This window comes from Taeniopygia guttata, chromosome 4A (assembly GCF_048771995.1).
Source record: "Taeniopygia guttata chromosome 4A, bTaeGut7.mat, whole genome shotgun sequence".
NCBI classification, from domain to species: Eukaryota; Metazoa; Chordata; class Aves; order Passeriformes; family Estrildidae; genus Taeniopygia; species Taeniopygia guttata.
In genome coordinates, this window is record NC_133029.1 from 15,954,785 (window position 1) to 15,976,156 (window position 21,372).

Here is a 21,372-nt window from a genome sequence, read left to right on the forward strand (position 1 = left end):
CATTATATTATTAATTAATAGAGGTATTAATTAATAATTGTACTGTTCAGCCAGTAAGTGACACAGTTGGGAGGTGCCTGAGCATGCCTGCCAGTATTCCCACGTAAATTACTGGACTTGCATCCTGACAAATACAATCTGCCTGACAAGACTTGTGTCTTACACAGCAATTGCTCTCTGTCTGCTCTCTTTGTCTTTCTCTCTCTTTCTCTCTGAGATGAAAAAGGAGGGGTTGTTATCTTGGGCTTCTTGGACTATGAAATTCATTAGCTCCTAAAACAGCAGTCAGCATTTCTGGAGTGAAGAACAGCTTAGGCTGTGGCACTGGCAGTTCTTTTTATGGGATTAAGTCTTTGAGCCAGACAGAAGTTCAGTCACACCCCAGCACCGAGTTAAGCACAGCCTGGCTGGTTTTAGGGTGTGAAATCTGAAAAACAACAAATAGAGTCATTAAAACAGTAGCTCTGTATGCTTTGCCCTACACTGAGGTGATCATAGGCCAGTCTCAGGTTGATTAAATTAAATATTGACACTGAGAACTCTTAGTTTTGTTACTCTGTGGTTTGTCCTGTGCCCAAGACCCAAGGAGAGGCATGAGGCTGCCAGAGCAGGGAGCTGCTGGCACTGCTCAGAAGAGGGAGGTAGGAGGAAACACCTGAGAGCTGGCTTTTGGTGACTGATTTTTAAAATCTTGCCCTATGCATTTTACAGATGTTGACAACGTTTAATTTTGCCAAGAGCTTGGCAGCACTTGGGGCTGCAGGTATGCCTGTGCTAGGGGCTGTGCTGCTGCCTCTGCCCCCCCACAGCACCACTGGAGCCTTGGGAAAGGGCTTGGAGCTGCTTTTGGAGCATCAGTTGTACCTGAAAAGCAGGGAAGCCCTTCAGAAGGAGGAATAGGTCACTGTATTCAATAGATTAATTGAATTAAATGCAGGATGGTCTGAGTGGCTGCAGCAGGGCTTGACAGCTCAGCAGCTCGAGGTGCTGCCAGCCCAGCTCCTGTGTCACAGGATGCCTATTACAGACTTGTTCCTAGATAATCTCACTTGTTCCCTGCACCTCTTAAATGGGAAACTATGGTAATTCCCCTGTCACAGAACACTTAAGGAAGAGAGAAAAGCCATGAAGGAGGTGAAATGGAAAATGCAATCAACTTTGTTAGAGGTGAAGCAGAAAAACATTTTTCAAATAGTATAAACTGCTGCTTATTTCATGCACTGTTGTACCACACCTCCCAGAAGTATTGCTCTGGAGATGGCTGGCATGTGTTTGAGAAAGAGGCATTTAAACCTCTGCTGGCTACAGCAGGAGAGGGGGAGAACAGCTGAGAGCAGCAGAAGAAACCTTAAAACTCTGCTTTTAAAACGAACAGGACCTTTATGCAGGTGATTAAGTGGGAACACTCTCGGAGTGTTTTGAGAAGTGTTGGATGCCTGGCTGAGGGTGCTGTGTGGGGCAGCAGCCCCCTCGTGGCTCTCAGGTGTGCCCAGCAATGTGTGCAGGGCCAGGCTCCCTGCCAGACCCACTTAATGATGGGCAGCAGCCCAGGATCTGCACTCCTGCTTGGATTGGGCAGAACATAATATTAGACCAGGTGCCTTAAGACAGCATTCAACCAGTTTTTGGCCTTCTTTAAGTCCATTAGACATGCAGTGGATGGGTGGTGCTGGCTCTGCACCTCAGTGACAGAGAAAAGGGCTGGTTGCTGCTGTTTGCCTTTTGTATTGATTGTTCAAGGTTTTGCCTCTTGGTTCTGCCCTTCAGTGGCACTGTGGGAACTGGGAAGAGAATTCAGTCTGGTGTCTCCTAGAAATAGTGAAGTAATGGGAGAAATTTATTTGTTTTATCTTGGAAAAACAAATAAATTTTATCTTAGCAGGCTGCAGCCGGGCAGGAGGGCAGGTTCTGTGCAGAGCCTGGGTCCCACTGAGGGACAGGGCACCACGAGGGTGGCGCTGGCCTCTTCTGCCAGCACCGTGCTTGTCTCTGACTGAAGGAGTGGAAACTGCCTGGAAAACGGATCCCTTGTGGATCTCCAGTCAATTCTTAATGTAGATAAAGGTTAATGGAGGGTAATTTTCCCATTTCTGAGCATTTGAAAATGGAAGCTCATGGAGTGCCTCCCTCCATGAGGAGCCTCTGTTCCCTGGCCACTTGTGATCCCCCCCTCCAGGGGTTTTTGTTTGCAGCCTGCAGGAACACTCTGATCCCCAGCTCTGTCCACATCTGGCCCCTTTCAGGACAGCCTGTCCACAGAAGGGGTATTTGTTCATATTTCTAGCAGCTGCCAGCCAGTGGTGTCAAGGTGTCCTCCCAGGAAGGAGACTCTATTCTTAAAGCACCATTGCCCACTTCTGGGAAAGGAAATGTCTGTGGAGATTTAAATAAGTGACCTTAATGTGAGCTGGGGGTGTGTCCCACCTCAGGAGAGCTCTTGAGCCCCACACTACACCCAGCTCCTCTCCCTGCCCTGTGCACCCTTCCCCCAGGAGATGCCTTCAGCCCTGAGAGGTCTTTGGGATGAGGTAAGCAGAGATTCAGTCAGCATCACCTGAGATGCTGCCACTAAACCTGCCCTTGAGCACTCAGCCATGCAAACCCAGGAGGGGTTAAATCATCAGCCAGCATGAACTGCCTTGGCCTGTCACCAAACACCCTCTGAATCACTGGATTTTCCTGTTAATTTATTCTTTTCTGATCACTTGAGCTCACAGCCAACTATATCATAAAAGCCCTGACCCAGACATGCTCTCCCACTTCTGCTCCCCCAGCAGCCCTGCACAGCACAGCTGGGCAGGACAGGCTGACCAGGGTCCCTCCCGTGGTTCTCCTGGCTCTTTAATCCCATTTTATTGCATCTTCCTCGCTGAGGAGATTGATGTGGCCCTGCCGTGCTTCCCCATCGGTTCACACGTGTAGGCAAAGCCTCGGGGGATTGCGAGAGCCTGAGCAACCCAGCCCAACTGCTTGGAAACAAAGAGGGGCATTTGCATTTTCGGATAATCAGGGTCACTTCCCTATTTTCGCAGCACGGGAGGTGAAGGAATGGAGCTGATCGTGTTGTCAGTAGTATTTCCCCACAGATTCAGGACGATCTCAGAGTTTAGCCCATTTCTTGTAAAATCCAGACCCTACCAGTGCTCCGTGCTGTGGGTCCAGAGGCACCATCCCATTGATGGCATCTGGAATGCAGCTGGGGTGCTCAGCCTCCTCCAGAAACCAGTCAGATCTACCAGCTAGGGCAAATGAGGAATAAATCCTTGGCTGGGGGGCCTCTGAGGATGGTACTGGTGGCACTGGCTGATCAAGTCCCACCCAGGCAGTTTTTTGGTGAGATGTTAATGGCCCTCGTGGGAAGAGCCAAGGTGTTGACATCAATGACATGTTGAACTTCCCACTGAAATAAGTCTGTGAGCCCCCTGCACCTTGAGTTTGGTGAGGGGTTTTAAGAAGGAGTTGCTCCCCAGAGGGTGCAGCAGCATTCCAGGTGTGAGCTGATCCTTTCCCATCAGTGAAAGCCACGGAGTGAGCTGTGTGATCAGGGTGCTGGGGGAGAGGGAGGCTCTACAAACACAGGATGGCAGGAATTCGTTTTCACCCAGCTCTGATGGATAAAGCCCCAGTATCATTTATTCCATCTTGCCTCGATTAGCTTTTCTTATCACACGAGGAATCATTATCTTAATGTCTGCTATAATGACATCAGGCTGCAGTAGCAGACTTGATAAATAGACTCCAGAAGGTCGGGTTAGCTCAGTGTGTGTAGGTAGATGTTGTGGTTGTCTGGGGAACATCAGGACATGAGATGACTGTTTCCTCCTGCATTTCTCAAACTGCAGCCAGCCCTCTCCCTCCTGAACAGAGAAGGGAGGTTTGTGGCTAGAAAAGGTTGCTAAGGCACGTTCACCATCCCTGGGAATAGCAGGGCCTGGAGTGAAATCCTGGCTGTGTGAAGAGCCCTGGCTGAGGCACCACTGAAATTCCTCTGGAGCTGGGCAAGTGTAGCAAAGTGAGAGTTGGGTGATTTGGCAGGGAGGTGAAAAGGGAGGAAATCCAGCTGGTCAGGACTGCCTGGGCAGGCAGAGGGTTCCTATTCCCAGCTCCATCCTCACCTCGGGGACAGCCAGCTCCAGACACATCCTTTGCCAGCCCTGCAGGTGGCCCAGGGAGTGGTGGGGCAGTGCTTTGAGATCCTCTGTTGAAAAGTGCTGAAGAGGGCAAAGGGCTGGACCCACCCAGCCAGTTGTGCTCTTTTCTTTAACTTAAACTCGTTGCTGTGACAGGAGTAATTAACCATAGAACAATTAGTGCTCTGGAGGCGCGTCCATGGCTTCCCTGCGTGTGGGGTCACGGTATTCAGGAGGAAAATGAATTGGGGGGGTTTTGAGCACCCCCTGAAAGATCCAAGTTGGCTGAGCTGCTGTTGAGCTCTGAGGGAGCTGGAAGGTTCCTGGCCAGGGCAGAAGATGCCAGCAGGGGTGGCGATGTCACTGTCCCCTCCCCAGCTCTGGCTAGTGAGCAGGATGAGACCTGGACAGCAGGGTGGGGGCGAAGCCTGGGAAATAGCTGCTGATCAAAGGATAAGCTAAAATCTCCTAGGTGGAGGACGGAGTAAATAGCTTGTAAGGCAAGTTTCCATGGTTGTGTGGAGGAGATGTGCGTGTTCTCCGTGTCTGTGTCGTGTGAGCCCGGGCAGGGGCATTGTCCTGCTGGATGATCTGTCTGCACGAGTCCCTGTGGGTTGCCTGTGGGTTACCAGCATGCTTCACGTGCTGCTGAAATCGTGTTGTAGCTTCAAAGAGAAGAGACACTTTGGGAAAAAAAAATACACCAAAAAAAAAAACCAACCTAGAAGGGCAAAATGAGACAGTTTTAAATCTTTTTAATTGTTTCATTCTGAGCTGAGAAATCCAAAAGGCTCCAAGTGACGTTGCCTGGTGCTATAAAAAGACATGATTTCAAGTGACAGCGCAGCATCTCTCACCAGTTTTGTCTAGCCAAATGATGAATCTGGGAATTTTCTTGTTCTCCTCGTGAGCAGCTCTCCCCAGCCCCGCCCTGTGAGCAATCCCTCTGTACAGCTGCAGCCCCGCTGCAGAATGAGGCACAAACCAGCAGAAGGAGCTCCAGCTCTGCCCGTGGGGTGGACTTGGCTGCTGTGCCTGGAAATCGTTCCTTATCCATTGATTCTTCCCTTTGTGCTTTGAATTCCACTCTCCACGCTGCCCAAAATTGCCTTGGAAAAGAGCTTTGCTCATTTCTTTCTGGTGGATTGCAGCAGAGTTATGGCTTTGCATATTAAAAAAATATCCATCAAGAGACAATTTTGCACGATGGCCCCGAGTTCTGATGAGGGAACAAACCACTTCAGAACAGAACAGAAAAATACCTGCCTGCCAGACCTTTCCCAGAATTGCTCCTTCTTAGGATTGGAAGATGTGCAGATTAAGGTGAATCTTGCCCTCCCAGTTTCTGTTTTCCAGAACGTGGGTGTGTCAAAAAAAAATGGAGAAGTCATTCTTGGGGCACCTCAGGCTATGGCAGAGTGCTGTCTCACACTTCCACAAGGAAATGTGTTCTGGAATGAGCAGAGCACAGTGGTTTTATTTGCATGTCCCACACATGGCAATGGTGCATGTCCTTGAGATCCACAGGTTTGATCCTTCAGGCCATTGGATAAACAAGAGAAATATGAAACCTTCAGCTCCTTATACCAGTAGAACCAGCGAGGAGCTTCTGGCATTCATCCAGCCCAGATGTTGATGCCAGTAGCCCAGATCCACAGGGCACACATACACCTGTGGGAAGAGCTGCTTTATGGAGGGAGGGGGAAGGCTGTGCATGGGTGTGTTTTGAGCAAGGACAGACATCTTTCAGGAGTTTTGGAAAGAACTGAGTGGGGTTTGGTGGTGATCTGGCCAGGGGAGTCTGCCCTTTTCCCTTTTGGAGAAGACAGACGGTGGATTCCATTCCTTGCAGTAACTCCATCACTGTCAGTGGACATCAGCCAGACTGTCCTTTCTCTACTTCTTCAGCTTTCCAAGTGCACAGCATTTTGCTGATCCAGGAGGTTTCCTAGCATTTTGTATCATAATTAAAATACATTAGTTCACTCTCCTCAAATTGGTTTAGAGGCAGTAAAGAGCCCAGCCACAGGATGCCAAAGCCATGGGGCCATGTCACTAAAGCAAGGTGGCTTTAAGGACTTCCAAAGCTAAAAACAATTTCTGTGTTCCCCCCAGTAGCAGTTTTAGATTCACAGCTCTACTGTTGTAGAACATGAGTAATTTTAGTGGCACGAGAACTGTGTGAGGTAATTTGTGATCAGCCTGAGAGCCAAAGCAGATTTATTTCCCAACTCTGGACATGTAAGGGACCTGTAACAGATCCTAACATTCCCAGAGATCCTAAAATCCCTCACCAGTCTCTGCTGGGAAAATTGGCCAAGGACTGGTGGCCTCCAGGAGAAGGTTGGCACTCCTGGATGGGCTCAGGGCTGGAGTTTGTCCTCTGCAGTTGGTCTCATATTGGCCAGCCTGGAGATGGGCAGCTCGGAGCAGGACAGTGCCAGGAGAAGGGATGGGAGAGGTGGGCAGAGAGGAGCTCAGTGCCGTGCCCTTGTGGGTTTCAGTCACACAGTGATTGAAATTCAAACTGTTCCTTGGAGTTCTGTACCAAGGAGGGTGGAAATTCAAACTGTTCCTTGGAGTTCTGTACCAAGGAGGGTGGGGCAGAATTTGTGTCAGGTTTCCTGCAGCTGCCCCTGCCCAGGTGTGACCCCAGCACAGCTCTGGGGCTGCTCTCAGCTCTGCAGGTGGGAGACAGGACTTGGGAAGGCAGGGTAGAGAAGTCCTTGATGAGTGACTATTCCAGCATGCAGGTACAGCTGCAGAACATCTCCAGGTCGATCTCTCCAAGTAAGTTTGAACTGCTAATTGTGATGAATTCGTTAAAGGTTAATGAGTGTGAATCGCAGAGCAGTTTTTGCCCACTGTGAGGAATGATCTTGCTTATTCTCTACAGTGGGCAAAGAGCTGCAGAAAATACAGTAAAGAAGGAGAAATCAGTTAGATGTACTCAAGACATTTGGTCTGAACCTTTTGAGCATTGGTAAATTCCTTAGCAGGGAGAAGCGAATCAATTCTCTTCCCTAAGGACTCTTAGCTCCTACCCCAAAGAGTAGGAGTGCCAAGCAGCACCTGGCCCAGCTGTGTGGTGAGCTCTGTGGGTGCCCTCGTGAGGCTTTCCCTGTGTGTCAGTGCCCGTCGTGTGCCGCCGTCCGTGCCCGGCCAGCGCTGGCGTGTCTGTGTGTGGTAGGAGCCGCATTGCTGTGCACACCTTGCTCTGGTACCTGGGTGCTAATCACCGTATTTTGCCTTCTCCAGCACCTTCCCAGCCGAGGATCTCAAAGTGTTTTACAAACATTAATTAATTTAGCTTCACAACCCTCCTGTGAGGTAGGTGGGGGATGCCATCCCGCTGTCCAGATGAGGACACTGAGCTGCTTGGGGACAGTGGCCTCGCTGCTGTGGTTAAAGCCTGGGAGGCGACGGCCCCCTCCTGCAGAAGGAAGAGCAGTTCTGCATGATCCAGAGATGGCCAGAGCTTACAGCAAGCTGCTCCACAGCCCTGCTCCTCTCTCCTTCCTGGAGTCATGGTTTCCAGCTGGCCCCACTGCCCCGAGGCTGAAGGAGGGGTTGTCTTTGTGGGGAAGGACATCCAGACTGTGTCACTGTGCCCCGTAGGCTGCGCTTTGGTGGTGACACACATCCCTTCTGTTCCACTTCAGTCACCCAGAGCCACCCTTTACACACCATCCTTTATGACAGGATGCTGAAGCCCCTCGTTCTGTGGGAAAGCTGTAAGGGCAGCATCCCCTCTCCCCGTTCCTGCACAGGAGCCATGGCTCACCTGTGTGGGAATTGAGCACCTCAACCCTAAAAGCGTAGCCTTGCCAGTCCATCCATTGCTCCCAGTTTGGATTGAGCAGAATCAGCCTTTTCTGCGTTTTGTGCAGCCGTTTTTGGGCTGAAACCAGACTGGTCAATTGAGAACAAACCCTATGGAAAAGTCCTAAACTGTTCTAAAGAACGAGTCGCCCTCCGTGTGGGCGCACCCCCGCAGGGTAGGGCTTCTTCCACAGCAGCTCTGCTCCGTTCTGTGCGGGAACCGGAGCGGGGTGCTGCTCGGGGTCGTGCTCGGGGCTGGCCAGAGGGGCATGTTGGGGCAAGGCCGTTCTCCAGGGAGAGCTGGGAGGGAGGGTGAGCAGGAGCTTGGAACAGGAGTTAAATCGGAGCGGGATGAGTTGGCCGCTGCGGGGCAGGGCCTGTCCCGGCTCTCCTGCGTCACACAGGACTTTTCCATGAGGGCGGGCAGAGCTCTGCCCAACAAAAGTAAAAGATCCTGTCCCAGCCTTGGAGCTTTGGCTTAGGGAGGCAGCTCGGAGCTGAGAGGTCAGGCAGGCACTGAGATTGGAGATTGGCCAGCCCTGGCACGTCCTGGCGTGTGGGACCGGTTAAGGAGCGATAAGGAGCGATAAGAAGCGGTAGCATGACGAAGAACGACTATTGACCCGATTGCTCTTTGACTGATCTGTTTCTTTTTCCCCCCAATCATCGATGCAGGTGTGAGCTACTCCAAGTCGGTTCCTCCAGCCTACCCACCACCCCAGGATCCATTAAATCAGGGACAATACATGGTGACAGATGGCATATCCCAGTCCCAGGTCTTCGAGTTCACCGAACCCAGACGCAGCCAGGCACCATTCTGGCAAAACTTCAGCAGGTTAACACCATTCAAAAAATAATACCTAGAGAGATGGAGAATTTTAACTTAAAAGAACTAAAATTTAAAAAATAAAAATAAATAAAATTATATTTATAGATGGACCTTTTTTCGGAGAAGCACTGTTGCAACTAAATATATATACATATATATATGTATACACACATTTTAAAAATAATAATATATATACATATATGTATATATATAGAAGGACCAAAAACTTTTTTTTGTTGTTTTTGGGAAGTAATCTGCTACTAGATACTAGGAAGCACCAATGATTTCTAACCATGTGACCTGTTTTATTTTATTTTATTCCATTGATTGGACATCTCTTTTTGTTGGGTTTTTTTTTTACCCTGTTTTCCTTCATTTCCATCCGAGTCGTCATTGGCATCCCAGAATGCTTTCTCGCTTGTGTGACTCCGTCATGGAACTTCCTCATGGACTACATTGGTGTATATTTTCTTTGATTTTATTTATGGGGGGGGTGTTGTTTGTTTTTTGGAGTGCTGGGAGGTCTCTGCTCCCTGTCCCTCCCCCGGCTGTCCCCAGTCCCCAGCCGGGGCGGGCCCGGCGCTGTCCCCGTCCTGCATCCCCCGGTCTGACTCGTGCCTGTCTGGATGTGCTCCCTGTGCTCCCGCTCCGCTGCGCAGTATTTCTCTGGCTTTAACTGTTCTCTCGTGGGCAGGTGAAACCCAGCAGAAGGGCAAGCAGCTATTTAGGAAGTGAGGGATGGGTTTTCCTCAGTTCATCTTTTGCGTTTTTTTAAGCACTTGTCTTTTTCTCGGTTCGGTGTGATTTGTTCACACTCGGAGTAAGACGGAGAAAAGAGAATCAGGGGCTTTTCTTCTTTTTTTGCTTTGTTTCTGTGGGCTTATCTTTGATTTATTTTCTTTTCAAGCTGAGACATTTGAAAAGCCCACTCCTATCTTTGTTTTTCATGCAAAGATAAAAGCTTAAAAACCGATGGCTTCATGCCTCCATTGCAGAGAGGAAAATTGGCTCCGAGGCTCCGAGAAGCGGCCAGTTTTCCGTCTTCAGGAACTAAGGTCCCATCCTTTGGCCACACTCAGCCTGCACAGCAGCACCTAACGAAGCACTAATTGCCATTTGCAGGAGCAGTGACCCCAAAAGTGAGGCCCGTGGCTGGTCTCAGTGCCCACCCCACACCGAGTCGCCCCAGCTCTGCCCCGTTAGCAGAAGGATCCTTGCCCCAGCCCTGGGAGTGCCCACCTGGGGTTAAACCCGAGCTGCAGAGGAGCTGAGAGCTCCTTGCAGCAGCTGTGGCCGTGGCTCTGTGCCCAGTCCCAGCTGGTGCTGGTCCAGTCCAGGCCCCTCCATGTCTCCTGGAGGGGTCAACACAGTGGGCCTGGGGTGATGGACCAGCCCAACCCTCCAGGTCTCTTTCTCTCTCTTTTTCTCCCTCTGGAGATTCACAGCTCTATTTTTAAAGACCCTTCCTACAATTTCAGCTTTAAGTACATTTGTTTGCAAGTGCAGGAGCTTATGGTTAAGCTTGTAAAACAGACCATTGTCAGGAGGAGGATTTTTCTTTTTCCTAGGGCAAATGAGACTGTTTAACTAGATTTAGAAGATGAACTTGAAATCTTTTCAGAGCTGTTCTGCAAGCTCCTTTGAAAATGTGGGATGAAGTGATTGATCAGGGTATTTGTCATTTTCTTTGGAATCTGATCCACCACATAAGCACCCCAGGACAAAGCGTGTGGAGATATATTTTTTGGCTTTTTTTTTTTTTTCCCCCGAGAAATCCAAGTGAATGGGAAGAACAGGGAGTGTGATTTCATTGTTTCCATGGAGCCTGGTTTTATTTCAGGGCATGTCACAAAGGTGGCATTATTTTTATCTAAATCCAAAAAGAATCTCTCTTATACTTTTGAATAATCTAAAAACTATCAAAAACCAGCAAAGCCAGATTAGTGTTTTGGAGAGGAGAAGTGGCCCCTCTGTGACAGGCAGCAGGCAAACACCAGGAATCCCAAACAGGAAGCAACCCAATTTTATATCAGATATTATTTTTATGCTATTTTGTATCTTTGCATTTTTATGGCTAGATTTTAATGTGGGATATATAGCAAATATTGTTTTGTTTCTTTAACAGAGTGGGTATTTAAAGCAGTGCATGAGGTGGGTTCTCGTCAGTTAACTGAAATGTTTTACTCTTTCTGTATGGCTGGAGAGAGGCAGAGAGAGAGAGAGAGAGAAAGAGAGAGAGATTCCAAAATGTTGTCAACATGATGAAAATTTCACTTAGTCCTTTTGCCTTTTTAATTGCTTAGGAAAAAAAAAAAAACAACCAAGTAACAAGCACATTAGTTAAGCCTGTTCATTTACTGTTTTGTGCCTCAGAGAGTGAGAATGAGACATCCATAATTTTTATGAGAAGATGCTTCCTAAATATTCAGCACTAGGAAAAAAGAAACACCACCGCCACACCATTATTTGCATCATAAATCAAGATCTGACAAGGCCACTTGTTGGACTCGCAGCTTCTTTGTTAAGTGGGAAGCCCGCCCGGGCAGCGCCGCTCGCGCTGGCGCTGGCACAGCGGCCGCAGGGACGAGGGGCTTGGCTCTCGGGCCTTCAAGAAAGCTCCTCCCCTCCATAAATTGCCAAGGTGCTGCAGGAGATGGAGCATTGGCACAAAGAAGAACCAGCACTGGGTCCCACTTGACCTGCTGTGGCTGTCCCGGCAGGGAGCAGGGCTGGAGCGCGTGGGACAGCGCTGGGAGCAGCGCCCATGCAGACGGGGGTGACTTGACTGAGCATCTGGTACAGACTTTGCATTCCAGTGCCAGACAGGAGGAACCCACTTCCCATTCCATATGCAGAAACAAGAGAGTTGTAACAAACTTACATGTTTACGGTATTTCTCTGGCTGAATCTATATATATATATATACATATATATATATATATATATAAAAATAAAAAGAAACCCTCTTCCCTAGGTAAATGACATGCATTACCCTTAACCTAGACACTAGAACAGAGGATCTAAATTCAAGACTTTCGCCTCCCCACCCTCTCCAAAAAGTCAAACAAGAACCAACCTAGGTGCATCTAACAGTTGTAAATAGAAAATACTACATAGAGAAATATATTTGAAATTTGTTTCAGTTTCTGGATGGGCACCAGCCGTCCATTGCAATGTTATTGATAGTACACTGTGGTGCTTTGGGTTTCTGGTTTTGTTCTCTTTATGCTCTGTCATCTTTTCATTGCAGCTACATTTCAGGGAACATGTATATTTAGTAGCTATTGTAAGTTCTGCATGGCATCACCAAGCTTATTTTTCCTTAAGAAGAAAAGAAGAGTCTGTAGGAGCTAAAAGGCACTATGACGACAGGGACTTGTAGCAGAGAATTTAAAAAAAAAAAAAAAAAAGGTTTTTAAAATTCTAGTTTGAAGCCAAATACTGATATTTTAGTGCTTTTGGGGTTTTAACAGTAAGAGCAAAAAAAGAAAAAAAAAAGAAAAAAAGGATTTTGGTAACCCAGCTGATCCGCACTTGCCAGTTTTATTATTTTGTTTATATTGGACTGTTTGACCCTGTCAAACAAGTGTCAAAGTTGTGTGTATAAAACAAAAAGAAGTGTTTTAAAAGTGTTGTAAAGACACTGAGCCTTATGAAAATATTTATGGAATTAAATAAAAAGAAGTGAAAAGGCATCTGAAGGCATTTTAAATCATTTTCCTCAGAGCGGGGTCACCCTTCTCCCAAGGCTGAGCATGGGGTGGGGCTCCAGTGACCACCGAGACAGCCGTGTGCCACCAAAAAGTAGGATTGTCCTGGAAAAATGTCCCTGCCCTTGCTTTGTGCCCTCCCTCTGAACCGAGCGAATTGATGAGGACAGAATCCCTGGCAGGGGCTGCTCCGAGTGCAGCTCGGATCAAACGCGGCTTTCAATCCTTTCTGTCCCCGCCTTGCCCGGCTCCCAGCCCGCGGGGACAGCCGGGCTCTGCAGACAGACACCCCAGATGTGAGCAGCTGTCAGCGCCCCAGATGTGCTGTGAGCACCCCAGATGTGCTGTGAGCAGCCCAGATGTGCTCTGAGCACCCCAGATCTGCTATGAGCAGCCCAGATGTGCTGTGAGCACCCCAGATGTGCTGTTAGCACTCCAGATGTGCTGTCAGCAGCCCAGATGTGCTGTGAGCACCCCAGATGTGCTGTGAGCACCCCAGATGTGCTGTTAGCACTCCAGATCTGCTGTCAGCACCCCAGATGTGCTGTTAGCACCCCAGATGTGCTGTGAGCAGCCCAGATGTGCTGTGAGCAGCCCAGATGTGCAGTGAGCAGCCGCAGGCACAGCTCGGAGCCTGTGGAATAGAGCAGGGTGGGATTCCAGGGGAGGGAGCCCGGCCACACCCGGTTCTGCCGCAGAGTCCTGTCCCGGGACAAGGAACGGGGGATTATCCCAGAAAAGCCAGGTGCTCTCTCCAACCCCAGTGCCATTTCCCAGGTAAGGCAGGTGAGCTGTGTATTTCTAGATAGCCTAAAAATGCCATTAGAACCAGGAAAAGGGGGTTGGGAGCAGTGCCTGTTGTCCCACAGGCACTGGAAATGGTCCCAGCCAGATTGCTCCGTTTTCAGGGAGGGCTTTCCTCTCGTCCTCTCTGCCCTGGGCTCCCTGTGGGGGTGAGCAGTGACCAGGGTTCCATCACACATCCCACACGGGTGAGGGAACCAGTCAGACAGGGCAGTAAAACCCCACAAACCCCAAGGAACTCTGCTCTGAGAGGATGAGGGAGAGGAGAGAGGCAAAGCCGCACGAAGGCTCCTGCTGGGCCGCACTTTGAGCAGCTTCAGGAGCAGACTCGCCCAGACCTCAAACATCACAGCTTCACATTTGCCTCCCGCTTCAGCAACGCTCCCAGCCGAGCTTTTTTCTCTTGCTTGCCTTGCTTGGGTGGAGAGCACGCTGGGGCTGTGCTGGGTCCCCTCTCCGAGTGATGCTGTTTCCCTCAGGGTGTCCCTGGAGTCCTGGGCAGGAGGGACCAGCGGGGCAGCGCAGCCAAACTGGGGCTCCGTGTGGAACCTGCCCTTGGAGAGCTCCTCTGGCAGCCCAGCAGAGCTCTTGGCAGCGTTTTGCACTGCCCAGGTTTGCGGCAGAGCTGTGGGGAAGGCCGGGGGAGCGCAGGATCCGCTGGGGATGGGCAGTGCGGCCAAGGCAGGAGCCCTGGCAGCCAGCTCAGGGTGTGCTCTGGGGGCAGGAGCACCTCCGAGGCTTCAGAGGTGCCCCATCCCTGCCCTGCCGCCTGCCCCCAGCCCGGCTTGCCAAATCCTGTCTTTGGTGCGATCTGTTTGGTTTCAGCTTTTCCAGCCAGCCAGCATCCAGCTGCTCCCAACTTTGCTTGCATAAAACAAAAGCCAAAACCAAAGAAACCCATTCCAAAGCCCCTTCTCTTGTGGGGAGGGTGGGGTGTGTTCCAGGGTGACAGCCCGGGGTGTGCCTGTGCCTCACCTGGAGCACAGGAACGCTGGAAACATCCACGGGCAGGGTCGGGCTGGCTCCTCTGGGAGTGAGTGATATGTTTGTGACATGGCAGGAGGGTTTGGGAAGGGATCTGTGGCAAAGCCAGCTCTGGCTGGTGTTACAGACCAGCTTTTGCTTTTTAAAGAATGAAACTTTCAGTCTGAGTGATGGTGCAGGGATTACACATCCCAATCACCCCAAACAATCCATTTTCTTTTATTCTGACGCTGAGAAGTAGCACCAGGTTCTGCACTAAGTGCAGCAGCAGGGCAGCATCCCAAAGCATGTAATGCACCATCTGTGCTGGTTTATAAGGAACAACTGAAATTGCATGTGCTGGGGAGATTAAATGGGAATAAGTGGCATTTTCAGAGTGTTTCCAAGCCCTGTCCACCAAGGGTTCCACAGTCAGCTGCTAAGGAAAGACAGGAGCTGTTAAACTACAAATATAGCCCCCAAAGCTGCAGGTACAAATTGTAAAACTGTCTTTATTTGTCTGCACCTCCCACTTTTGCTACAGAAAAGAGACAGAAGGTATTTCTGAAATGCTTTTAATGTTCACATCCTTTTTTCTTCCAGCTCTCTCCAGGCAAAATTCATCCTGGTGAAGATTTGCACCTTCTCCTGTCAGAGCCACAGGAGTTTGTCACCTCTTGGAGGTTTGACAGATCTCTGTGCTCAGCCCTTTCCCCAAGCTGGAAATGGCTCAGAAGTTTTCCCTGTTTCAAGAGCCCCTCAGGGCACATCCCCAAATTTCCTTCCAGCCCCTCCCTGTCCAAAACCAGGGTGACCCGTGTGTTGTCTGAGGGACATGGAGCACTTTTCTCTTCTGATACCAGCAAAATGAGACAGTGAACACTGGGGAGGATTTGTTTTCCATTATGAGAGCGTGTTAAAGGTGCAAGCCTTGCAGGAACACGTCTCATAAAGAAATCATCAGTGCTGCAAGCAGTGCCTGGTCTGGGGCATCCTGTCAGGTGTGACACTGCTGGCTGCCACAGCTCCCAGCTGGGGGGGAGCTGGGAATGACACTTTTGGGGGAGAGGAGGGGTCAACACAGAGCTGGGGACACATGGGACTGGACACAGAGCTGGGGACACAGAGCTGGGGACACTCAGGGCTGGGGACACTCAGGGCTGGGCACAGGTCCTGCACAAACAGAGCTCTGGACACACAAAACTCTGCACACACAGAGCTCTGGAAATGAGCAGATCCTGTTCACCCACACAGAGCTCTGCACACACACAGGCCCATAACATAAACCTAGAGCCTCTCTGGACTTATTCCTGTCTCACTGCTGCATGGGAACAGAGACACATTTTTTGCCAGGATCTGGTTTTTCCACAACAAATCCTGGCACTAAATTCACTTCAAAATAACCTCTGAGAATCAGCTCCAAGACACTCTGGGCTGCCTTCATGGCCAGCCCTGGAGCCAGTGGAGTTAACTTCAGAAGAGAAGTTCCATTCCCTGTTTTTCATCTGGAGAAGCAATTACAGGATCTATTGGTGTATTTGCTTCTCTTCTTAGCTCACCTTTACAAAAGCTGTACAGCTTTTATTCAGTAAATCCTCAGAGGGTGTGGATGTGCATTCAAACCTCTGCAAGGTCATAGGAAATCAAAAAGCAGCTGGCCCTTGCCCACAGTGTGGTCTGCCCTGGGTGGAAATGGTTTAGGACTTAAGAGATGCCTCATCCTAAAGACAGCAGTCTTTAAGTCTGGTTTTACAGAGGCTGAGTTGATACCCTGAGCACTGCAAAAATGCAAGGGGAGCAGCAGGTTTGAACAAAGAAGTCATTTACAGGAGTCAGTCACTGCTGCTGTGTCACAAAGTCCTTTGTCACTGCTGTTCCTCCAGCCTGGCCTCCCCAGATGAATGGTCTGGGCAGAGCTGTGCTGAGCTGCACTGCCCAGGCTGCTTTAATACCAATCTGATGCTGCTGACCTGGACATTTGATAGCTTTTCCTTCATCAGTCACTCCTGTGCAGGGAGATTTGAGTCTGAGGAAGGGTCTGAGCACGTCTTGAAGTGGAATTGCTTTCCACACATTTGAGCCATCACACAAGTCCTCTGCCCTCCGTGTGGAAGCTGGATAAAGCAAAGTGCCATTTGTCTTGGTTTAAATCCTCAGCAGCTAAACTGTGCTTTTCTGTGCCAAAAAAAGAGCAGCCTGACAGCACCAAAGCTCAGGTGACAGGAAAGTGGGTGCTTTTTACAGAGCTTGGTTTTTACACAGCCCTAAATCAGCAAAGGACAAGACAAGCAAATTGCACTGATAGTGCAATTGTCAAAATCTCTGTCACTCGCTGCCTTATCTGTCCTAAACCAGACTGTTTGTGGTTTGTGATTTATTTTAGTTGATCTGTGATTTATTTTTTGGCCTGGCTGGAGCCCAGCTCTGCTGTGAGGGTGTCCATGGCCAGTCTTGGTTTAGGTTTTAAGAGGTTAGGGTGTCCATGCTGTGAGGGTGTCCATGGCCAGTCAAAGGGGGCTCTGGCGTTCCCAGGGGACACCCAGGTGACACAAACACCTGGGACAGTCCCCAGGAGCCCTCCCACTCCCACAGGTGGTTCATTCCTGGGGTGGGGCTGTGTGCACAGGGAACAGGGAGGGATTTTCCCTGATCCCACCAAGGGGAGCTATCCCCACCTGCCTTAACAAAGCCTTATCCTGCAGGGTTTCTCAGGGAATTTGTGACCAACACTCTGCTTTCCTCAAAGTCTCACTCCCCCACAGATCCAGGGCAGCACGAGAGGAGTCCCTGGCCAGCCCTGCTGCTGCGGTGGTTTCACGCAATTCAGAGGAAATCCCGAATCTTTGGACCAGGAAAGGAGAATAGGAGCACATACAATAAATACCTGTAACTGCTGGGAGCCCAGAGGGGGCCGTGGCCTCTGCCCCTGCCCCAGCAGGGATTGTTCCCCTTCCCCAAGGACTGAGCAGGCTCCCCCAGCCCCTCTGCTCCTGCTGCATCTCCTGCTGGAGGCACCTGCTGCTGCTGGGACAGGGACTGGGACACTCCAGGTTTGTACCCCAGCCCCTCCCTGGCTGCCACGCCATGGCTGGGGAATTCCCAGCCTGCTGGGCAGGTGGGGGCAGAAGGAAAAGGACGGAGAGAAGGAAGAAATGTTGGCTGGCCCAGGCCTGGCACGTCCTGCTGGTGCTCCCGTGCTGCCAGGGGGCCTGGCCCTGTTTCTCCTGTCTGGATGCACCATTAAAAGTTTGATTTTGCTGCCTGCTTACAGCTGAGTGGTTTCAGCCTCCACAGGGCTCCATAAAGACATCCCTGGCTGCGTGGGGGTCCCAGGTGGGTTTGTGGAGCAGGGGGGTAACAACACTTCCCTGGCAAAGGGAGATGGGTGCTTGGATTCTGCCATCCGTGCACCTGGGACGTGCTGACTGCTGGTTTCCAGCACAGGGAAACCAGGTTGGGGTGGCAGGGGCTGAGTTCTGTCCTCTCCTGCAGGCTGCAGAAGGAATCAGAGCCCTCTGCTCCCAGCAAAGCCCAGAGCTCATCCCACTCCCCACACAGAGCTCCTGGGAGTGAGGGGTGGAAGCAGGGTTAGTGGGGGTGGCTGGCACTTAGGGAATGACCAGTGCCCAAAAATCCAGAGATAACAGCTGTGAGAGGGACAGAAACCTGCTCAGCACTGGGCTTTGTCCTGACTCTTTGATTCTTCTGGCTTTTCATAAAAAGGCACATTGGTGATGGGTAAAGGGGGGTAAAGGCCACACTCCTCCTGCAGCAAACACAAAGGCTGATCCAAATTGCTGTAGAAATGAATGTTTGGATTCCCTCCCACCCCAGCTATAATCCCTCTGCCATTCCCAGGAGAGGTTTCAGTGCCCAGCAGAAAAAGGGCACTGCCTTCAGTGCCAGGGTTATCCATCCCTGCACCAAACCACATCACCCTGCTGTTAACACCAGGGGCTGTTCCCTGGGATCTGCCAGGGTGCAAAGAGTCTGGAAAACAACAGAAATGTTGTGCTGGGCTCCCCGTGTGCCAGTGCAAACAGATGGTTCCAGTGAACAACCGTGGCTGGGAGGGTTTTTATCCAAACCTTGTGGAGGGGATCCTTCAGGTGGAACTGAGCATGGAGAACCTGCCAGCAAAGCCAACAGCAGCTCTGTCCAGCTGTGCTTGGAGCAAGGAGGCTCCGGGCTGAGGGGGCTGGAAGCAGCCTTAGCAGCCAAGGCAGAATTGATGACATGGGAACGCTTGTCTGGGTAAAATATATGGAATTTTTAAAAAATTTGTTCTGATTGACTTGTGGCTAGTAATGAATTAAAGCTGCTCTGGAAAAAAACTCATTTTTGTTTGGCTCCAGTGCTGGAGCTGGGGAGGACTGGGCTGGGCTGGGCTGGGCTGGGCTGGGCTGGGCTGGGCTGGGCAAGGCTGAGGTGGCCTCAGGGGCATCATTCCAGGCTGCTGGGGCCAGCCACAGAGGGCTGGGGGCTCCCAAAACCCACACTGTGATCACAGGCAGTGTGTGCAGAGATCCCAATGCTACTACAGGGACATCTGGGGACACAGCACAGGTGAAAGCCCCTTGGTGCCTTGTTCCCACCGGGCTGGGTGTCCCCAAGGGCCACCCCAAGCTGGGCTTTGTGACAGCACAGCCCTCTGGGGCATTTCTAGCCACATGGTCCTGCAGGGATGGACGCAGAGCTGGCTCCACAGGCTCTCTGCAGCCTTTCCCAGAGCCTGGGAAGGCACCCTGGGCATGCAGGGGCTGGGTCAGCCCTCACCTCTGGGTTCAGGCTTCACCCACAGCTGAACAGTGGGGCAGGAGCTGGGGATGCTTTGGTTGGGCTTCTGAGTGCTGAGGAGCTGGGTCAGGGTTTGCTCTTGTTGGACACTCACAGATTCCCAATTTTATGTTGGCTACTCCTCCTTTATCCTCACTCCTCCAGAGTCAGTCAGGGTTTTACTCTGGGCTTCCAGGATTTCAGCCTTTCCCAGGAAATAAAGCTCCAGTCCAAGCACCACAAGGGTTTCAGTGCAGCTTTGCCCCTTCAAATCCCACCCTCCCCTAAATGCTCCAGGAAGAACAAGGCTGCTCAGGCAGCAGCAAGGGAAGGAGGGGATCTCAAGTGTACTTTATTGAGCTAAAAATAAGTTTATTCAAGGAAAACAAAGTCCACATGCAACAAAGCTGCAAGGGGATGATGGCAAAGAGATGATGGCAAAACAAACCAGGAGAAAGTTCCTTTTCCCACACTTTGTGCTGGAACCACAGGAGGGGTGAGGTTCTGCTGCTGAGAAGGGAAAAGTTGTTGGGAAGCAAGTGTGTTATAAATTATATCCTCAGGAAAGCTGGAGTGCAGCAGAGCTCACATTAACAAGGCAGAATTAAAGAGAAGCTCCATCATATGAGCCTTACCCATGGTTCTGCTGGCTTCTTACACAATTAAACTCTGAGCTTGGGGCTGCTCCTGTGGCCTGTTCCTAACCAAATCTGTCCCACTCTGGCCCTGTGAGGCACAGCTAAAATTAGCTGGGCAAGAATTGCACAACCCAGCCACAAATTAGCAGATCCAGAGCGTGATGCTTGACATTGTCCCAGAGTCCTCAGTTCCCACTGAAAAATAAAGCTGGTCTGGAGACTTGGACTTGGCAGGAGAAGGGGAAGCTCAGAATAGATGTGGCTGCCTGCTCTGGGTACGGAGAGTGCTGCCTGAATGGTTTAATTAGCTCGTGTTAATGAAAAGTAAATTTTGAATACTCTCTCCTCCAGATTCTCATCCTGCCAAATGTTCAGATGATGCACTTTCAGATGGTTGAACTTCTCCAAAACCCCAAACAGTTGGAAGCTCCACGGTAGCAACAATCCCAAGGTTCAGTGCTTGACATTGCTTCCATCCCCATCAGGGCAGGTTGTTCTCAGGCTGGAGACCCATGGGAACAAACACTCCTTGGTCCAAGGACCAGGATTGCCTTTTCCTCTGAGCTCAGCTACAGAGACCCTTCATGCAGCCCCGTGTCAGCCTCACACTACTTCCCAAAATCAAAGCTGACATGGAGATGACCCAGACTGGTTGGAGAGTTGAGAAATGTCCAGCAAAAAATACCTGAGAAGAGCCATGACAGGCAAATTTAGGTTTATTTCAGTGAGGGCAACACACCCATTGCCTGGCAGTGCCTGCCCAGCCACCTTTGCTTCCATCAGAAATAAGGGAGGACAAATCCCTTCCCACCTCTTTTTTACTAAAGCCCATCTTCACTTAAAATGGCAGAAAAAAGAAAATGTTTTCTTTCCAAATGAGCAATTTGCACTTTTATTTTCCTCTTTCTAAGGGCATCATTTTTACCCTCTGGCTGTGGGTCAGAAGGAGAGCAGGGGAAGAGGGGCTTTTCTCCCCAGGAGCAGCAGAGCCTTTGGCTTAAGAAATCCAGGCAAAGCTGCTGAGAAAGTGATGCCAAACCTCACCCATTCCAGGGGAACCTCTGAAACCATCCCCTTTGCCTGCTGCATTGCTGGTTTGATTTCTCCTCTGTCCATCTGTGCTCAAAAAAACACCTGGAAAAAGTTCCCCAGGGAAGCATCCAGAGGAGGACCGGTGCTTGAAATCAATACAAAAATTCAACACCAATGCAAGTGCTTTTGAGAGGAGACAACAACTCCATTTCATTTCTTTGTCCCCATTCTCTCTCTAGCTGTGATCTCTGACAAAACAGTGATGAGGGGGTTTCTGACAATAAAATAAATCCAGGGAGTTGGGCTGCTCCCTGTTCCTGGGTTCTGACTGCCCCCTAAGTGCTTGTTCTTAATGGGGGGAAGAAAAATTGGCCCTTTTCTTCTCCAGAGGGCTGGAAATGCAGAAAATTTGTATTTTTGATGCATGCCAAATTCAGCAGAACAGGGAAGAATTTGATTTTTGCTTTCAGGCGACATTTGCTGTATCACTATTTCCATTTATTTGTGCAAGTGTCTTCCCTACTTCTGCTTCTGCTTTCTACTGGCAGTTCATAAAAAGCAGATAAGAGAAACTGCTTTTATTGCCTGCAAACTAATTTTGTGAAATCAATTAACACATTAATGAATTAAGGAGTGTTACCATTTTCACATTTCTTCTCCTTGATAAT

General features: G+C 50.1%; 1 protein-coding gene across 24 annotated transcripts in view; it reads left to right on the forward strand.

Moving 5' to 3' along the window:
- ARHGEF9 (Cdc42 guanine nucleotide exchange factor 9) overlaps nucleotides 1-17,527 on the forward strand; it is a 201,353-nt gene extending 183,826 nt beyond the window's left edge. For 10 of the 24 annotated variants that reach the window (XM_072929240.1, XM_012573103.5, XM_012573109.5 and 7 more), the window contains one exon: nucleotides 8,628-11,227. In XM_072929240.1, coding sequence (XP_072785341.1) covers nucleotides 8,628-8,809 — 182 coding nt within the window. In that variant the 3' untranslated portion in view covers nucleotides 8,810-11,227. Of the gene's footprint in view, nucleotides 1-7,388; nucleotides 7,461-8,627; nucleotides 12,477-17,020 lie in introns of those variants that run through there. The other 14 variants (XM_072929241.1, XM_030272864.4, XM_072929245.1 and 11 more) reach the window with 4 other exon arrangements.
- Nucleotides 17,528-21,372: the final 3,845 nt, after the last annotated feature.